At 36.0% G+C, this 17,089-nt stretch overlaps 1 protein-coding gene across 4 annotated transcripts in view; it reads left to right on the top strand.

Annotated features, from left to right (window-relative positions):
• Nucleotides 1-12,367: 12,367 nt before the first annotated feature.
• Nucleotides 12,368-17,089, top strand: part of LOC118734097 (REST corepressor) — a 44,608-nt gene continuing 39,886 nt past the window's right edge. The window contains exons 1-4 of one of the 4 annotated variants that reach the window (XM_036463804.1): nucleotides 12,368-12,743; nucleotides 13,103-13,392; nucleotides 13,471-13,518; nucleotides 13,585-13,719. In XM_036463804.1, the coding sequence (XP_036319697.1) occupies nucleotides 13,215-13,392; nucleotides 13,471-13,518; nucleotides 13,585-13,719 (361 nt within the window). In that variant the 5' untranslated portion in view covers nucleotides 12,368-12,743; nucleotides 13,103-13,214. The remainder of the gene's footprint in view (nucleotides 12,744-13,102; nucleotides 13,393-13,470; nucleotides 13,519-13,584; nucleotides 13,720-17,089) is intronic. The other 3 variants (XM_036463802.1, XM_036463805.1, XM_036463803.1) reach the window with 3 other exon arrangements.

The following is a 17,089-nucleotide window of genomic DNA, read 5'->3' as shown; positions in this document are numbered from 1 at the left end:
TAAAGAAGTCACATGAAAGAGAGTCGCCCTGTCTGAAGCCCCGTTTGGTGGCGAACGGCTCGGAGAGGTTTTTCCCAATTCTGACGGAGCTGGTGGTATTGCTCAACGTCATTTTACACAGCCGTATCAGTTTGGCGGGAATTCCAAATTCAGACATAGCGTCGTATAGGCAACTCCTTTTAGTGCTGTCGAAAGCGGCTTTAAAGTCGACAAATAGGTGGTGAGTGTCGATTATTTTCTCGCGGGTCTTTTCCAGGATTTATCGTATTGTGAATACCTGATCTATGGTGGATTTTCCAGGCCTAAGGCCACACTGATAAGGCCCAATCAGTTCATTGACGGTGGGCTTCAGTCTTTCACACAATACGCTCGATAAGACCTTGTAACCTATGCTTAGAAGACTGATCCCGCGGTAGTTGGCGCGAATGGCGGAGTCACCTTTCTTGTGGATTGGGCAGAGCACACTTAAATTCCAGTCATCGGGCATGCGTTCATCTGACCATATTCTGCACAAGAGTTGATGCATGCACCTTATCAACTCCTCGCTACCGTACTTGAATAGCTCAGCTGACAGGCTGTCAGCTCCAGCAGCTTTGTTGTTTTTCAGCCGCCTTATTGCTATTCATACCTCGTTATGGTCAGGCGGAGGGACATCGACTCCGTTATCATCGACTGGGGGCTCGGGTTCTTCTTTTCCACAACTTTCCGTGCTACTACCATTCAGTTCAGTTCTCAAGTTGATATCCAGCGTCATTCTCCAACTCATCTCTAACCTACGCGCAGATCGGTAAAAAGTGATAGAGAAAGGAAATTTTAATTATCAAGTGAAAAACGAAGCTATATAAAGAGGAAAATTACCAACAAAAAGTAAATGATCGTCAAAGTATCCTCAAATAATCTTGAAAGAAAATAAAACGCGAAGTGAATCAAGGGGCAAAATTACTGTCGGACTGTATACTGTGAAGTGAATTATTGTAATACGATATTGATTGACTACATAATACAAAAGGAGAATAAAATGAAAAATTAATATTTGAATTCATCTATGTTTGAGACCAATTGGAGAATTGCATTGGTGCTTTTTCTCAACTTGAGATACAGTCCTTTTTTCAGACAAAGAAAAAACCCCTTTTTGTTGGGAAAGCTATGATTCTCCACTTGAGGTACTGTTGAGACACAACGTTGGAGATTTGAGAAATACCCTAGTTCTCAACTTAACGATTACACCACAACTCCACCTCCGTCAGATGCAACACCTGCAATGGGTGGAGCCATCTCCGAGTTTGCTCAGGCCTCACGACTCACAGGCAATGGCCCACTGCGTACGTGGCCCCTTGCTGCGCCAATCGAACTGCCTCCACGGCACAACAGAGTCCGCCTGAGCAACTCTACACAAACACAACCGCACCACAATACAATAGACAATAGCACAGACACAAAAGACCACACTACAGATACAACTGCACCACCACCCACACACCACCGCCAACAACTCCTAGTTCTTCCGACAATCTGCACGGTGTCTCAGTCCAGGCTATTCCGTAATGTGACATCAGTCATGTGCAACACCTGCCTTGGCTGGTGTCACTTTAGGGCATGCTCAATACTGCGCACCACGCGAGATTGGACGAGGGACTATGAGGACCCATGCTGTGCTGCTCGGTCGCAACTCCCAACTGTGACGCCGCCCACTAACACCACAGGATAACAGCCTCAGCAGCAGCGCACACAGCCAATGGCGGCACGGCAACACACATCACTAACACCCAACATTCCAATAAGTCTCCCTAGGCACACGAAGATTTTACAATTCAACTGTAACGGATTTCAGAGGAAGATCGAGGAGATAACAGTCTTCATGGGTCGGCACGGAATATTAATAGCTGCGGTCTAAGAGACGAAGCTGCACGGCAATTCAACACTGTTGAATTGCGCAGGATACAACGTGCACCGTCAAAATCGCGAGCGAGATAATAGTGGAGGCCTAGCGATCATCACGCACCACACCGTGCAGTATCGTCTTATCGAAGCAGAAATCGACCGCAAGGATACTATCCTAGAATGTCAGGGAATTGCCATCCGGTCAGGCGATGTCGAGCTCGAAATATTTAACGTATATATACCCCCTGCCACAAGCTGCCCGCCAGGATATCACCCTGAAATAGGTGCGCTCCTCAGAGGTGAATACCGTATGGTAGTTGTTGACTTCAATGCGCACCACAGCATCTCTTCGTATGCCCGCTAAATCCCACTACGCTAACGCCCCTGTCCCTATGGACAGACCCCGTCGAGGCTGCACGCTTCCTAGGGCTGCCGTTAGTGGAGCTTGACGACAACGATTGAGGGATTAACCGATCTGGGCGGGGTTATTGTAGCCGCTACAACAACAACAACAACTGAAAACCTGGCCCTAATACCATGCTCTGACCGACATCGAAAACATGTTTTCTTTGCTAAAACTCGTTTTCGACCTAAAACTTGTAAAATCTTGAAACAAAACCAGTTTTCCCTGTAAACTACTTGAAAACTGACGTTCCACTCATTCCAATCGGTGTCTTCACTTGTTTTTTTTTTTCGATTATTTATCGAAGTAAAAGTCATATTTTATCATGTTTCGTACGCCATTTCGGATTTCTAGTTAATTGGTTGGCCTTAGTAAAATAAGAATGAAAGTAAGAGGTTGTAAATGAAATGAAAATGAAGGAAAAGTATTTTGATTTTATTTTGTGTAGCAAAACTGTAATCAAAAGATGTCAACGAAAACACTAAAGCTGAAATTAGTCAAGAACGCAGAACGTATACTTAAACGCAGTCTGTATACGCAGAATTTTGTCGATTACTGGAGCCCTCAGTGTTGCTTACTACAGTGTTGCCACTCATCAATGCCTTTTCATAAACTTGCCTGTTCAACTACAATTTTTCGTGCTATAATAGATCGTAGCTAAATATAAACTACTTAGTTTTCAACAAAAAAAGTAATTCAATAGTAAAATTCAAATATTTTAAACGTATTTTGTATAGGAACTTATAACTTTTTTACCATCTGCAAAACTGGCGAACCATATATAGAAGGAAGAAATCAGTTGACACGGAAAAATCTAAATTCCGCAGATTTCTGCGCTACGGGCTACAACTACAGAAAAATTCTGCGGTGTTGAGTTTTCATTTACATGGCGCTTTGGTAAGACAGATCGTGTCAGCTGACTCGGGTTTACGTACCGGTAGGTTTACGTTCTTGACTAATTTCAGCTAAACAGCTAGTGTGAACAGCTTTCAGCCCACAATCCCAAAACTCCCTACAAGACGGGTACCGGTTAGTTAACAAATGAAGTAATGGTTCGTGTTCACTTTTACGTTTGTTAAAAAACTCTTTTAACTAATTTCCCCGTGTTTTTAAACGTCTGTGTGATTTTCTTATTCACTCTATTCCATTGCGTGTACGTTAGACTTTCTTGCTTCTTTCGCTGTTGTGCTATCTGGTACGTACGTTACAGCGACTGTTATACCATGTTCTGACCGACAACGAAAACACTTTGAAAACGAGTTTTGGAATTGTGGGCTGAAGGCTGTTCACACCGGCTGTTAGTGTTTTCGTTGACATTTCTTACATCCTCGCATTGCAGTTTTGCTACACAAAAACAAAACCAAAATGCTTTTCCCAAATTTTCTTTTCATTAGCAACCTCTTACTTTCATTCTTATTTTACTTTGGCCAGCCAATTAACAATAAATACGAAATAGCGTATTAAAGATGATAAAATATGACTTCCACTTCGATAAATAATCGAAAAAAACTAGTGAAGACACCGATTGGAACGAGTGGAACGTGAGTTTTCAAATAGTTTTCAGCGAAAACTGGTTTTCGTTTGACAGATTTTACATGGACGAAAACACATGTTTTAGGTCGAAAACTGGTTTTAGCAACGAAAACATGTTTTCGATGTCGGTCAGAACATGGTATTAGGCGTCTGTTAACAGCACCAGTTTCATCGTGTATCAGTTCTGTTACCTATCTGTTTCTACAAACTAGTCTATCGGTTACCGTATTTATTATTTATTGGTTACCACAATACGTTTGATTGGTTACCCCCTTCGTAATCTATTTGTTACATTCATCAATTCCGTAGGTTACGTCGGATTTTAGATTGGTTATCTTTTTAGTTATGTTAAGGTTACCTCGAACCGCTTTATCAGTTACCTCAATTGTTATTTGTTTGTTACTTTCTATCCATATAACAGTTACCTACCTTCCTTGAAATCCTTCGAATAAAAATAAAATTTTACATTTAGAATTTTTTATTTACGTATGTAATCTTAAAATCCTTGGTTGTTATAAATACAAATAAATTCTCATTACATATACGTACATTAACAACTAAACGGGTATTCTAGTTAACGAATTAAAAAGTAAATACCCATATCGAAATATAATTACAAATTATAATATAAAATCGCAAAGTTTAAACTCTGCTGAATATACGAATCTTAATTAGATAACTTAAAAGCATACATTAATATACTAGAATATTAACTACTAAATACATTTACAACTCATCATATAAAATTAATTAAATATTAAGAGAAACTGATTGACCATTTAAACATTCATAATTTTACGAAGGCATACTTAAATATTAAGGACTGTTCTCGAAGTCGCTGCCTAGTTCTATTTAGATATATATATGGTTTTAAATTAAGTTATATAATATATTACTTAATAAAAATAATAATAATTAAAACTAACAATGAGCATTATTGTTTCTTGGCATTGCGTCGATATCCTATTACTTAAGCTGATCTTTCCTGTAAATAAAAAACATCTTATAAATATTACTTATTTAACATAAAGGCTTAAAAAATAATAGTTTATTGCCATAAAATAAACATTACATATTTTGTTTAATATACCAAAACTCATTTTATTTATTTACAGCTATACATCTATATAGAATATATTAGTAATAAAAAAACCCGATTTTGTTTTTATAACTACACATATGTATATTTACAACTTACGCTAATCTGCCTTATCCTGAGTTTCACCCGAAAAAAATTCACCCGGAAATTTGACATCCGCCCATAGTAAATACCATGATAAAAATATTTATAAAGTACAATCGCTGGGAGCCAACTTTAGGAATTTTGACGTTTGCTAGCATTTTGAAAACTTCTTTCGCCGTCATTTCGCGTTTGTTTGTTTTTATTTTCACACAAACCAAAAAAATATATTTCTGTCGAAACAACAAAATTTGAATATACATACATATGTAAATAAATAAATGGAAGCAATTGTCTGTAATGGACTTCTGCACGCATGTTAAGGCGAAGCTTTTGGCATGCATTTGAAGATATTTTACCTTAAAGGCACTGCGCTGCGCAAAGAACTATCTTGTGCTTACATTGGGTCAGGTGGTGTGGCAAAAAATGAGTCGAGCATACATAGGGTCACTTTGGCAAATCCGTTTTCATAACACCACAAACCTCGATCCATTTTTGCTGTATATACGATAGTTGCGGTAACTTGAGGATCTTTAGATTGCTTTGCTTGCAGAAGAAAACGATTTTGGGCAGCCGTTAAAGCAGCAACTAATTTTTCGTTTCCAATTTTTTTAGATTTTCAAATTCTGAATAAATAAATATTTCAAATCATAAATTTTCATTTGTTTATTTCGAATTTCTTTGACATTAGAAGCATTTCGAGAGAGAAAACTCAAAATGCTAGCAAACGTCAAAAAAACCCCAATGGCGGACGAATTGAGCGAGCGGCATTATTTTGTGTGTGTATCCAAGGAATTTTGACATTTTTGATACTTCACAGCCTGTTGCCTCACTCTTTCCTCAAGAAATAATGGAACGGGCATATATTTCTGTTGCAAACCTGGTTGCCTTGTGCTCTTTTTTCACAGAAAACCGTAGTAAAAAGCGTAGCGAATTGCTTAAGAACTGCGTACTGTCTGAAGAAAATTTCTTAGCCATTTCTTTTACGTCATTTTGTATGGAGTTTTAGATTTTCTTGAGAACTGCATACAGGCCTTTAATATTACGTTCAAATTGGACCCATTTAACTTGTTAAATGAAAAAGAGCTTTTTGGAAAACACAATCGTCCACATTGAACATTTCGAGTTAACTTTGACGGTTGTTTGATTACCACTAAAGATTCGAAAAAAATTTTGAAAATCAAATTTTTGTGCTTCAATTTGTTTTGTGCGAATGTCTGCTTCATGATAGTAACGCATACTAATTACTTAGATGGGGTGTTCACAGTTCGTTCCAAATAGTGTCTCAAAATGTAGACGTCTACATTTTAAGACGTTTTCTAACCGTAAAATCTGTGGTGTTGTTGTTTCCCATACAAAATTGGAAAACGACGCCGTCTACATTTTGTCACACTCAAAGGTATGTTTTTTACGCGTCTACATTTTGCAACCTCGCAGCAGGGTTGCATTATGGCAATACTAATCACATTTTTTTTATTTATTGGGCACGTTTTCCGTATTTGCATTTAATTTGAGCGCAATTTTTGATGAAAAGAAACAAATCAAGGAAAAGGAATAACAAATATTACGAATTGGTAATTAAGTTAAATAATTACAATTTTTCAGAAACAAAATCGAAAGGCGACATATAAACAATGCACGCAAACAAGAAATGTCTGGCAACACCAGCAAAGTTTTGAGACGATTTTGCGACGACTGCTAGAAAGGGGTGCTCACAGTTTGATGCTAAAAGTGTCTCAAAATGTAGACGTCTACATTTTCAGACACAATTTGGAATGAACTGTGAACACCCCAAGAGATTTCAAAATGTTTAGTTCGTATGCACTATTTATCTCTGCGTACGATGAGACCTCATGGAAAATTACTAATTACCGCTTTGGACTCTTTTTTGGCGGACAGACATGCATACAATTTTGATATTTTTTGATGATTTTTAATTTTTAATATTTTTCAGAATATAATTTTTTTGAACGTTGGCGTGTCAAATGAAAGCTTTTGTGTCTTTCTGATTGGCCGGAGCAGAAAGCTTTCTGATACAACTCTGCGCTGAACTGGTTTTCAAACGAGTTAAATGATTTAACTGGTTCAATTTTCCAACAACAATTGCATGCGATTTAACTTGTTTATGAACATGTTTTGTTCATTTAACTGGTTCAAGCCCATTTAACATGTTTAGCTCGTCAATTTGAACGTAGTATAAGGCAGAATTTGCTATGAGAAAAAAGTTTGCGAAAACGGGTTAGTCAGCTGAGCGTTTATTTACATCACAAGCACCACTATTTTACACTTTTATTTAACTAAAGAAGAGTTAATTCAACATGAAAACACATTTTAAAGCTTTTTAATGAATAATTTTAAGTAAATTGCGTGTTTAAAATGCCTGACAATAACTTCGGTTAATTTTGGTTTTCGTTGTTGTTGTAGCTGTAACAGCAACCAAATTCCCCAAAAAGTGTTTGGGGAGTGTTGCTGGAGTGACAGTCCTTGGCCAGATATAAAACTGGGTCGCTCCGGTTACGTAGACCCGACTGTCGTGGGAACGTTTCGGTTTTGGTTTTCGTTTTCTTTGCTTTGTTTTCTTTTAGCTCGTTTTACAGCGAAACAAGATGGAGTAGAACCCGCTCGAACAAATCGACTTTTTTCACTCTTGTTCTTGCGTGATCTTTTGTCGTTCGATCTTGAGAAAAAGCGTTAGATGAGGGGGTTTCTTGCACTAAACGAATGTATTTTTTTGAGCTACCACAACAAGCTTTTCAAGCCTTTGCCGCTTTTAAGGCTTTCAGCTACACAATTCAGCTATTTCTGCAAGGCTGAATAGCGCTGAACGCCTGAAAAGCTTGTTGTGAAGTTGTACTCTAGGGTCCAGTCAAGAATGATAGAATACAAGATTGCGCCAATGAGAGAGGATTTTTGAGCGTAATTTTAGCGTGACGTCATCTTGGTGCATTTGCGAGAGAGAAATGCCAAAACGCATATAAAAATATGTAAACAATGCAGACAAATTTGTTAATTTTTAATATTATATGGCCCAATTTTGCAGGAATCAATAAATATACAAAGATTGATTAATTAGGAACACGTAGCAATAATTTTGGACATGTAGCCTTTTAGGTAAGTACGATTTTTAGCACATGAAAAAATAGATGTATTAACAGTGTTTGCAATTTCATGTGGACCAAAAGGAAGGTGTGCAGCAAAGTGAATTTTTGGACTCGCCATTGTAAAAAGCCATGCAGAGTTCATATTTATATTTGTGGACGGTAGCCAACCACCATAAACTCCACAGCTTTTATTTGATGACTTTTGTACCATTGCCGAGAGGATGCATGAGTGTGGCTTCTTTGGAAACAAATATTCTATGTAAGTAAAACATAATTTAAGCTGAACTTTTAAATGTATAATAATTTGGGCACTGTTTTGTATTAGGTACGTAACAGCGCGGTAAGATGCCGCTTTATGATGATGATGCTTTAATGTTTCTCTAATATGCATGTAATAAAAAGAAAACTGTTATATAAACCAATATTTTTAGTGCTGTATTGCTTTTAAAAACTTACAATTTTGCTTCCAACTCTTCAACTTCCTGCAAACTGCTGTCATAATAAAATACTTTGCGAGGTGTTGAAGTCTTCGGAATATTGGAAAGGTTTGCTTCCGTAAGGCTATTTTCCTTATTATTCACACTTTCATCAGATATATTTGCATCAACAGTATCACTCGCAACAGCTATAAAAACTTTGCTACAGTATAATGCAAAACTTTATATAAATGCAAATTGTTACCTGCAGTGGCAACGGCAGTCTCACTCTGCTCAAGTCACTTGCTGTGCTGAGCTCTTTCCGCACGCTGGGAATCGCCCAGATTTTCTTCGTAAATGGTAGGCACCGCACCACGTTTTAAACGACGAAGTTTTGCAAAACCTAAGGCATTTACAAAAACAATATTAAATGCAAATAATATGAAAATACACAATATGTTACCCATTTCGAACTGTGTATTATTTTCAATATCTTCACTAGTAAAGTGCTTCATGCACACATAGCTCGATTTGGTGTTTAATGCATCTCCTCGCCGGCAGAACTGCTTCCACTTTTTCGACAGATTTGTGTCCGTGGGAAACGAAAAAAAAACTTATATCGCACGCTTTCCTTTTGTTTTCACTATTACACTTTGCCACGGCACACTTCATTTTGCTTTGTAATGTCTCAATAATTGTTTAAAACCACGCAGAAATATTAACGTAGAAAAATTAAAATTGTTATTTGGTTTTTTCGTATGCTCGCAATCAACAATTGCACCAAGATGACGTCACGCACACAGCTGATTCTGTCAAAATCACAAAGAGCGGATTAGCGGTACCGCGATTGGCGCAATCTCTATTTCTCTCAATCGTGCATTGGACCCAAATGCGTGATTTGAAATCAGTCATTTAAAGGCGTTTACACTGCTTGATTCGCATTTCGTTTGACTTCTCATCAATTGAAAACGGAAAAGAAAAACAAAATGAATGTAAGCAAACACTGCACGCCTTATATTTTTTAACACGTTTTGGAAACTTAAGAGGCAATTATTATTTGAATTAACTAAAATTGTGCGAATTTATGCGTAAATTAACAATTTTTATACACAAATATCAAAGATTTATTTATTACGTTGAGTTTGTTTTGATTTGAAAAACGCAAAATGTCAAAAACAAACAAGAGCTTTTGGAACGCATTTGCTTCGTAATTTTGATTAAATGCGTTGAAATGCTTCATTTTGGAAATGCGAATTTGTATGGAAAAATGCCTGATTTCACTTCGCATTTCAGATTTCTCGCCCAAATGACGCATTTGGGCTCAATGTAAATGTAATATAAGGGCCAATTTCAAATGAATATTTAAATGGCACTTAAGTTTAATTGTGTATTGTTGTTTAAATGCCACTTAACTTTCGTTGGGTTTCAGATCAACTTTGTTTGAATATGCCAAACAATTGACAGCGCTGCTGCTTGTTCCTTGAAATTGTTGTTGCATTTGCTTGTTTGTTTACATTTTGTGCTGAACCGCTGATTATTTTTTGGTGGGATTGATTAAACAACCTACCAATCAATCTTGGTTGTTTGGTACAAACACAGGGTTGCATATGTCATATCGTCGCCTGGGTAAAAGATTGTCGTATGTTAATTTCGACCGGTTGTGAGAAATCGCGATTGCAGTTTGGAATGCAATTTCTCAAAAACGCGAAGATAGATTTTCTCCAAAGTCTCTGAAAATGTTACTAGGTCACAAAATTCTTAAATTATTCAATTTTTAATGTTTATTGTTAATAAGTTTTGAGTTTATGAAGGATTTTCTTCAGTAAAATTTTGTCGTAAGCGTCATTTGTCCACAATTTGGCAGCCACTTTTTATGAAATACGACAAAAAGTGATCAAAATTTCTACCAAATTAACGACACTTTTTACTCAATATCTAGAAAACTAAAGGAGATATCCAAAAATGGAGAACGCCATTTTTAAGATATTGATTAGTTTAATATGACTGCATCACCAACTAAATTTTTACTAAATTATTGAAGTATTCAATATTTCGGAATCTAAAGGAGATATCTAAAAACAGATAACACCAATCGAAAGACCTTGGCTGAGATTTCCATTACGGAACCAATTGCTATTCCGTGCAAAGTATACCGAATTTTTTTATGAAACTCGGTGGGGATACTAATGGAGGTCTCCTTCAAATATATTTCTCACTTTCACAATATTGTTGCTAATAGTACTTAAGTTATTTGTTGTTAAAATATCCCGCCTGCTATCACCACATTTTATTATAACCCCACACCTATCACTTTTATTTACATAAATATATTATCCTTAAAAGGTTCGCATGGGTTTGTAATACTTTAATATACAATTATTAATTAATTAATTAAGTAAAACGCGTTTATAAATGTATTCACGAACGTTTGCACATTTCACAAACAAGCAGAAATAACAATGGCTGACAGTAACACAAAATGTATGGCTGCTTTCCAAAACGTCATAATACAAGCATCAGTCTCTTTTACTTCCAAACCCCAGTAGGTTGTAATGTCAAATGTGCGCAACCACGGTTTGATGCTAGTTTACAACTAGGTTGCGCAAGTTAGATGTTTTCTTCTAGTGCGGTTTAGAAATAAAAGAGACCAATGCTTTGTATTTTGACGTTTTGGAATTAACCCTATGCTACCATACGTTAAAAAAAATACACCACAAATAAGTGCGTATAATTAGGGAGTATAAGTGTACAATACGTACATGGCTCTTATTAAAAATAATAATATTAGGATCGATCTTACTTCTGATCATAACGGTATAATTTTTTTCGAGGGGAAATAATATTTACTGGTGTTATTGTAGTTCAAAGTACACAAATGTAGAAAACATACATCGATAATTTCATAAATAATGAAAATTTTTAATAAAAAATCGCGCGCTTTTTCCATAAAAATCAATACTTTGATAAATAGTGAACATTTGTAATAAAAAATCGCGCGATTTTACCATAAAAATCAATACTTGCATAAATAACTAAGTTAACATTTTTATTACAAAATCTCTAAATTTTAGACTGATTCACTTTTTTTTATCAATACATCGATATTTAATTAAAAAAAATTAATTACAATGCCCGTTTTTATTGTTTCTCGTTTTCAGTGCTTTTTTTGTTTTGGCCATTTTTTGTTGTGAGGCAGCTCCGACATTTTAGTTCAATTGGTTTACAAAGCAAGAAGTGAGGTTGAAGTTGACATTTTTTGCAACTTAAAATTAAATTTTCATAAAAACTATAAGCCTCCGGAGGGTGGGGTTTCCAGATTTACAATCATAAAAAGCCGCTCTAAACCCCTTCATTTTTGTTTTTTTTTAAAGCCGGGTTCCGTATTGGAAAATTTTCCCAGGACCTTATTTCAAAATAAATAACTGAATATAGAACTAAAAATCGTCAAAATGGCGCTTACGACAATCTTTTACCCAGCCGACGATATTTAAATAGCCAATATTTGCTATTTAAGTGCAGATTAAATGTATGATCTGAAAATGAATAGTGGAAGTTAATCAACAATCTCTACTTAAATGGGTCATCTGAAATTGGGCCTAAATGTCAGAGGGTGTGCCGCACTGCACTTTTTGATACTTTTAGTGCACTCATCGAACAGACCTTTTGTTCGGCAATCAGCTCACGAAACACAGCGTGTGGTGCTGAATGAGAAGATTGGCCTTTTGAAGTGGACATGCTCTTCCCCTTTATCGTAAATTCAAAATATGCCATTCAATACGATTTTTATTACTTTTAAATTTCTTTTTTATTGAAGTATACTTCAAAAAGAGTGTGTTAAAACAATCCTTTACTATGTACATGTCTTGGGCTCTTTTTGTTGGCTAAAGTTACGTACACATTCACTACGGTCGTTTTTTAAAGTAAGCTGTGAATTCAGCGGAGTGCTTACAATACAGCGGCTGAGAGTTTTACCTGCCCATTCATTGTGATTGTGGCTAGAAGCGAGGCTGCAGCAGTTGGCACATCGGACGCTCTCGCCTTTTTAAATTTAAATAATTTTCTGTAACTACCTTAGATAATACTATTCGAGCTGGTATAAGATCTAACGAAGTAATATCAAAAACTCGCAACGAATTCCTGGTGTTGAGAAGTATCTAGCTTAGTTTAAATTGAGACTGTGTAGTGACTGGCTGAGAAAATCTCCGTTGGAACGATAAGGGAATAAAAAGGTAATAACTAAAAATTTGTGTAATTATAATGTACTGAATAGCAGAGAAGTGAAATATCCAAATTATTAAAGGTGTAAAAAACGCTCAGCTGGGTAACTGGCTGTTCGATGATTTTGTTCCACCACATTTGCGGAATTTACGATCTACGGTCGTTTATAAGTGCGCTGTGCAAGTGGTTACTGACTCTCGACCATTGTGCTGAATGGACTTTTTGTCGCATCGTTTGTTTGCTTCTTATTCACTTTCTCAGCTCTATGTTGAAAGACTTCTCAATTCAGTTCAATTTGCAAATTTCAATGAGTGAAAATTAAAGAGGAAATGTTTACTTGATCTTCTATTTTATTTACATATGTTTATAGATTTCAATTGAGTTGCCTAGTATATTTTGTTAATTGCGTGAAACAGCGCAGCTAGAACTGGAAAAGCTTAAAACTGGAGAAACAAAACCGAGTTAAACTGATTCGAGACAAAATGGTCCTGGCTGAGAGAAACTCAGAGTTGGTACGGAATGGGAGGCGATCACGCGGTCCAAGTCCGAATGGTCACGGCGGCAGCGTTGCTGGTGGTACAGTAGGCGGGAGTTCCAATATTGGTAGTGGGGGTACTGGTGGTGCGGGAACTCCGGAAACTAGTTCCGATGATGATAATTGTGAGTTGAAAATTTATAAGATCTTTAAAATAAAGAAATTGTACATAGGACTTCCGTTTTTAATTATCTTTCTAATAGCCATTAAGCGCAACGGAAAGTCAAAAAATAAACAGAGCGAATATGAGGGTAAGATAAAATTTAAAAAAGTTTACTTTGGAAACATTCCCGGCTTATGTATAAATGTATTTCTAGAAAAAATTCGTGTCGGTCGCGACTACCAGGCCATATGTCCACCTCTTATACCAGAAAATGAACGTAAACCAGAAGGTCTTAACGATCGCGCCTTATTAGTTTGGTCACCTACTAAAGAGATACCAGATGCGAAACGTGAGTATGAATACAAACTTAATTTTGAAATCATGAAGTGTTCCAGGTACTTCAGTATTTGCAGGTTTAAAGGATTTACAGGAAAAGCACTTTAAGCCTCTAATAAACCTTGTGTAAGGTGTCCTACGGAAATAGCATCCTGTAAATTCCTCCAAATCCTGACGTACCTGGGCTAGGCTTATTATTTTGAATATTTGAATTAGAGATGGGCACGTGAGTAATTTTGGCTCACGTTCACGCACGCTCACGTTGATGGTTTTTTAAATCACGCACACTCACGTCCTGCTATTTTTTTTTCAATCACGTTCACGCACGCTCACGACGTCTATTTTTTAAATCACGCACGCTCACGCACGGTTTTCACGGACATTTTTTTGAAATTGAAACTATTTATATAAATAGTATTTCATATAAATAGCCTTTTATAACACAAGTATTATTACAAAAGCTTGGCCACACGCCTAGCAAGGGCTGAAGGCACTATTATTATTTTAACAAATTTCAGATATACATACTTATGTATCTATTACGAGTATAAAAAAGAATTGGTTTCAATATTTATTCAACGTATGTAATATTAAAATGACATTAGGTTCATTCAATAACTTTTCCAGTACGTACATGCAACGAGAGCATAAAAGAAAAATAGAGAGAAAGAGAAAATTTTCAGAAAAAGTTATTGAACGCAAAACTAGTAAAAACTTGCAACTTAAGCCATTTTGACACTTTATGATGGTTAAAATTAACATCCATATTTTCATTTCACTAATTATGTTTCATCAAATCATCCTCTTCAACAGTATGTTTACGTTTGAAATTGAAACATAACCTTACTTTTTGACTCCTGCAAATTCCTGCTAGTAAAATTATTACTCGGAAGAGTTTGCAGCTCTCTCGGGTAGTTACGCTCTCGAATTCGCTCTCTCGCAAATATTTTTTGTTATTGAATGCATTTCCAGTAAAAACTTGCAAGTACTAGTAACAATTCGTAAATTTTTTTTGATCTTGAATGGACCTATTAGCTCATATTTTTGTTTCTCTTTCACTCTTTCACTAGTTGCTGAGCTAGCTGGTATGTTTAAAATTTGCCTTGAAAGAGTTCTAAGAAGGGGCAAATCTTTAGCTTTTTCCCAAAATTTTAAAACATCGTCACAACTTTTGTTTTCCGATTTGTTCAAATAAATCTGTATTTCCGTATTAATTTCTTCAAAAACTGTTTCTGCAGATTCATTTGTCGCATGTTTGAATTCGTCAAAAGTTGCACGGGTTTTTGCCCTTTTCGAGGTAGAAGGAATATCATCATCCAGAATTTGGGAATCGTGCTGAGGGCGAGCGCTCTTTTCTTCAAGTGCATGTCTACCTAAGTTATCTTCAAGCATTGCTTTTACTGTCCCTATTATACGTTCGCGCTGTTCTGCAGATATAAACTGTAACTTTTTAAACGGAGAATTTAAAAACAATCCCAGAAAATGGTTTTTCTTCAAATCGATGATGACTTCAGAATCAGATGCATTCACTTCACAATGCTTTTGTAGTTTATTGTACCACAGAACGTACTCGTGGATGGTTGGATTTAAACCCGCGCTCAAATTTTCAGAACACATCTTGAAAGGTGCCAGAAATTCTAACAATTTTTCCAACAAATTTGCATTTATTTTAGATAGTTTATGAACCTCATTTCTTTCTATTAATAATTGTTGAACTTCTTGTCGCCTTTCGTGAATGCTTGACAGCATTATAAATAACGAGTTCCACCGTGTCTTAACATGTTGCTTTAAAGACTTTGATAGTTTCTTATTGAGTTCGGTATGTTTAAAATAGCCTACAAGCTTTTTTTGATATTACGTGATTTTTCACTGAAAGCCGCTCACGCTCACGCGTGAAAAAGCGTGACACGACGTGTCACGTAGAAAAGCACGACTTTTGCCCATCTCTAACTTGAATGTAAAAAAACTGTTGAGAAATATTCAAGATTTGGTAGCAGGGCGTGAGAATGTGGAGGAAGCGATAAACATATGAATATACACGGGAATAATAAAAAGTCCCAAAGTTATAGTGCGAAGCTTTCGAATCCGAATGATTTGCTTTTCAAATCGCAATGTAGAGTACACCTCCAGATTTGGAAAATCTAAATACAAGTACCAGTACAATTACAAATACTCAGTAATTGGAAAAGGCATATTCCTAGTATAATGACATTTTATTGGTACTTGGTACATTTTTTGCAATTCTTCTACAAAAACGTTTAATTATTTTAAGTATATTTCCCTGAGCTGATGAAACCATATCCAATGTGCAATATCAATTTTGTTATGAAAGTAAACGCTGTAATTGCTGCCAACAATAGTAAAAAGTTTATTTGAGGGTTAAGCTTACAATACATAATTCGCATAGAGCTGGTGCGAATATTACATCGTGACTGAAATGGAAAAAGTCGTGACTAATATTTTTTATTTTTTTCATACAATATGTGGGAGCTGTAATTCGATGAAATCCATCATATCAATCAAAAACTGAATTTTGAATTTTTTATTAGTTACGACTTTTTGTATTTTAGCGACGATGTTTGTTTCGTCTTTTTAACCGACTTCCAAAAAAGGATTTTTTTTTTTTTTTGTTTTTTTTTATTATAATTTTTTATTATAAATTCTTTTTGCAATGGAAAGGTAGTGTCTCAGAGGTGGTCCCATACTAATTTGGTTTAAATCCGATCATTGGATCATGAAATATATAGATATATTTTTTAAGTCGGTTTTTTTTGCTAAAAATTACTTGTTGCATTTCAGGTGACGATATGTACATATGCATATGCATGTACATATCGTACCTACCATGTCAAACCATCGAAGTGAAAATGGGTAATTTTTAAGACAGCAAAGAAACTGTTGTAAAAAATGTTGTTGCCATTAGGAAAAAGTGTGGGGCATGTGGAGAGACACCCCACGACTCGAAACATCTCTTCGCATGCCCACTAAAGGCCACTCAACTAACGCCTCTGTCCCTATGGACGGACCCTATAGAGGATTGAGGAACTAGCCGGTCTGGTGTTGTAGCCGCATCAACAACAGCAACCGACATAAATTTTCATATACAAATCTAAGATTATCGTCAATTTTTTCATGATCCAATGGTCGGATTTAAACCAAATAATTATGGGACCACCTGTGAGGTAACGCCTTTCCTTTAAAAGAAGAATTATAGAAATCGGTTAACGTGGTCCAAAGCTATGCGATACCATACATAAAAAATAAAATATTCCGAAGAATTGATAACCTTTTTCTTTTTGAAGTCGGTTAATAAGATAAATCAAGTAGTTGCGGTAAGTTCAAAATGGAAAACAAGTTAAAATATTACTTTTTTGATAATAACG

The sequence above is a fragment of the Rhagoletis pomonella genome, unplaced genomic scaffold (assembly GCF_013731165.1).
Source record: "Rhagoletis pomonella isolate Grant_MI unplaced genomic scaffold, Rhpom_1.0 Rhpom_scaffold_00002, whole genome shotgun sequence".
Taxonomy (NCBI): Eukaryota; Metazoa; Arthropoda; class Insecta; order Diptera; family Tephritidae; genus Rhagoletis; species Rhagoletis pomonella.
The sequence above is the reverse complement of the archived record's forward strand: the minus strand, read 5'-3'. Positions and strand labels throughout refer to the sequence as shown.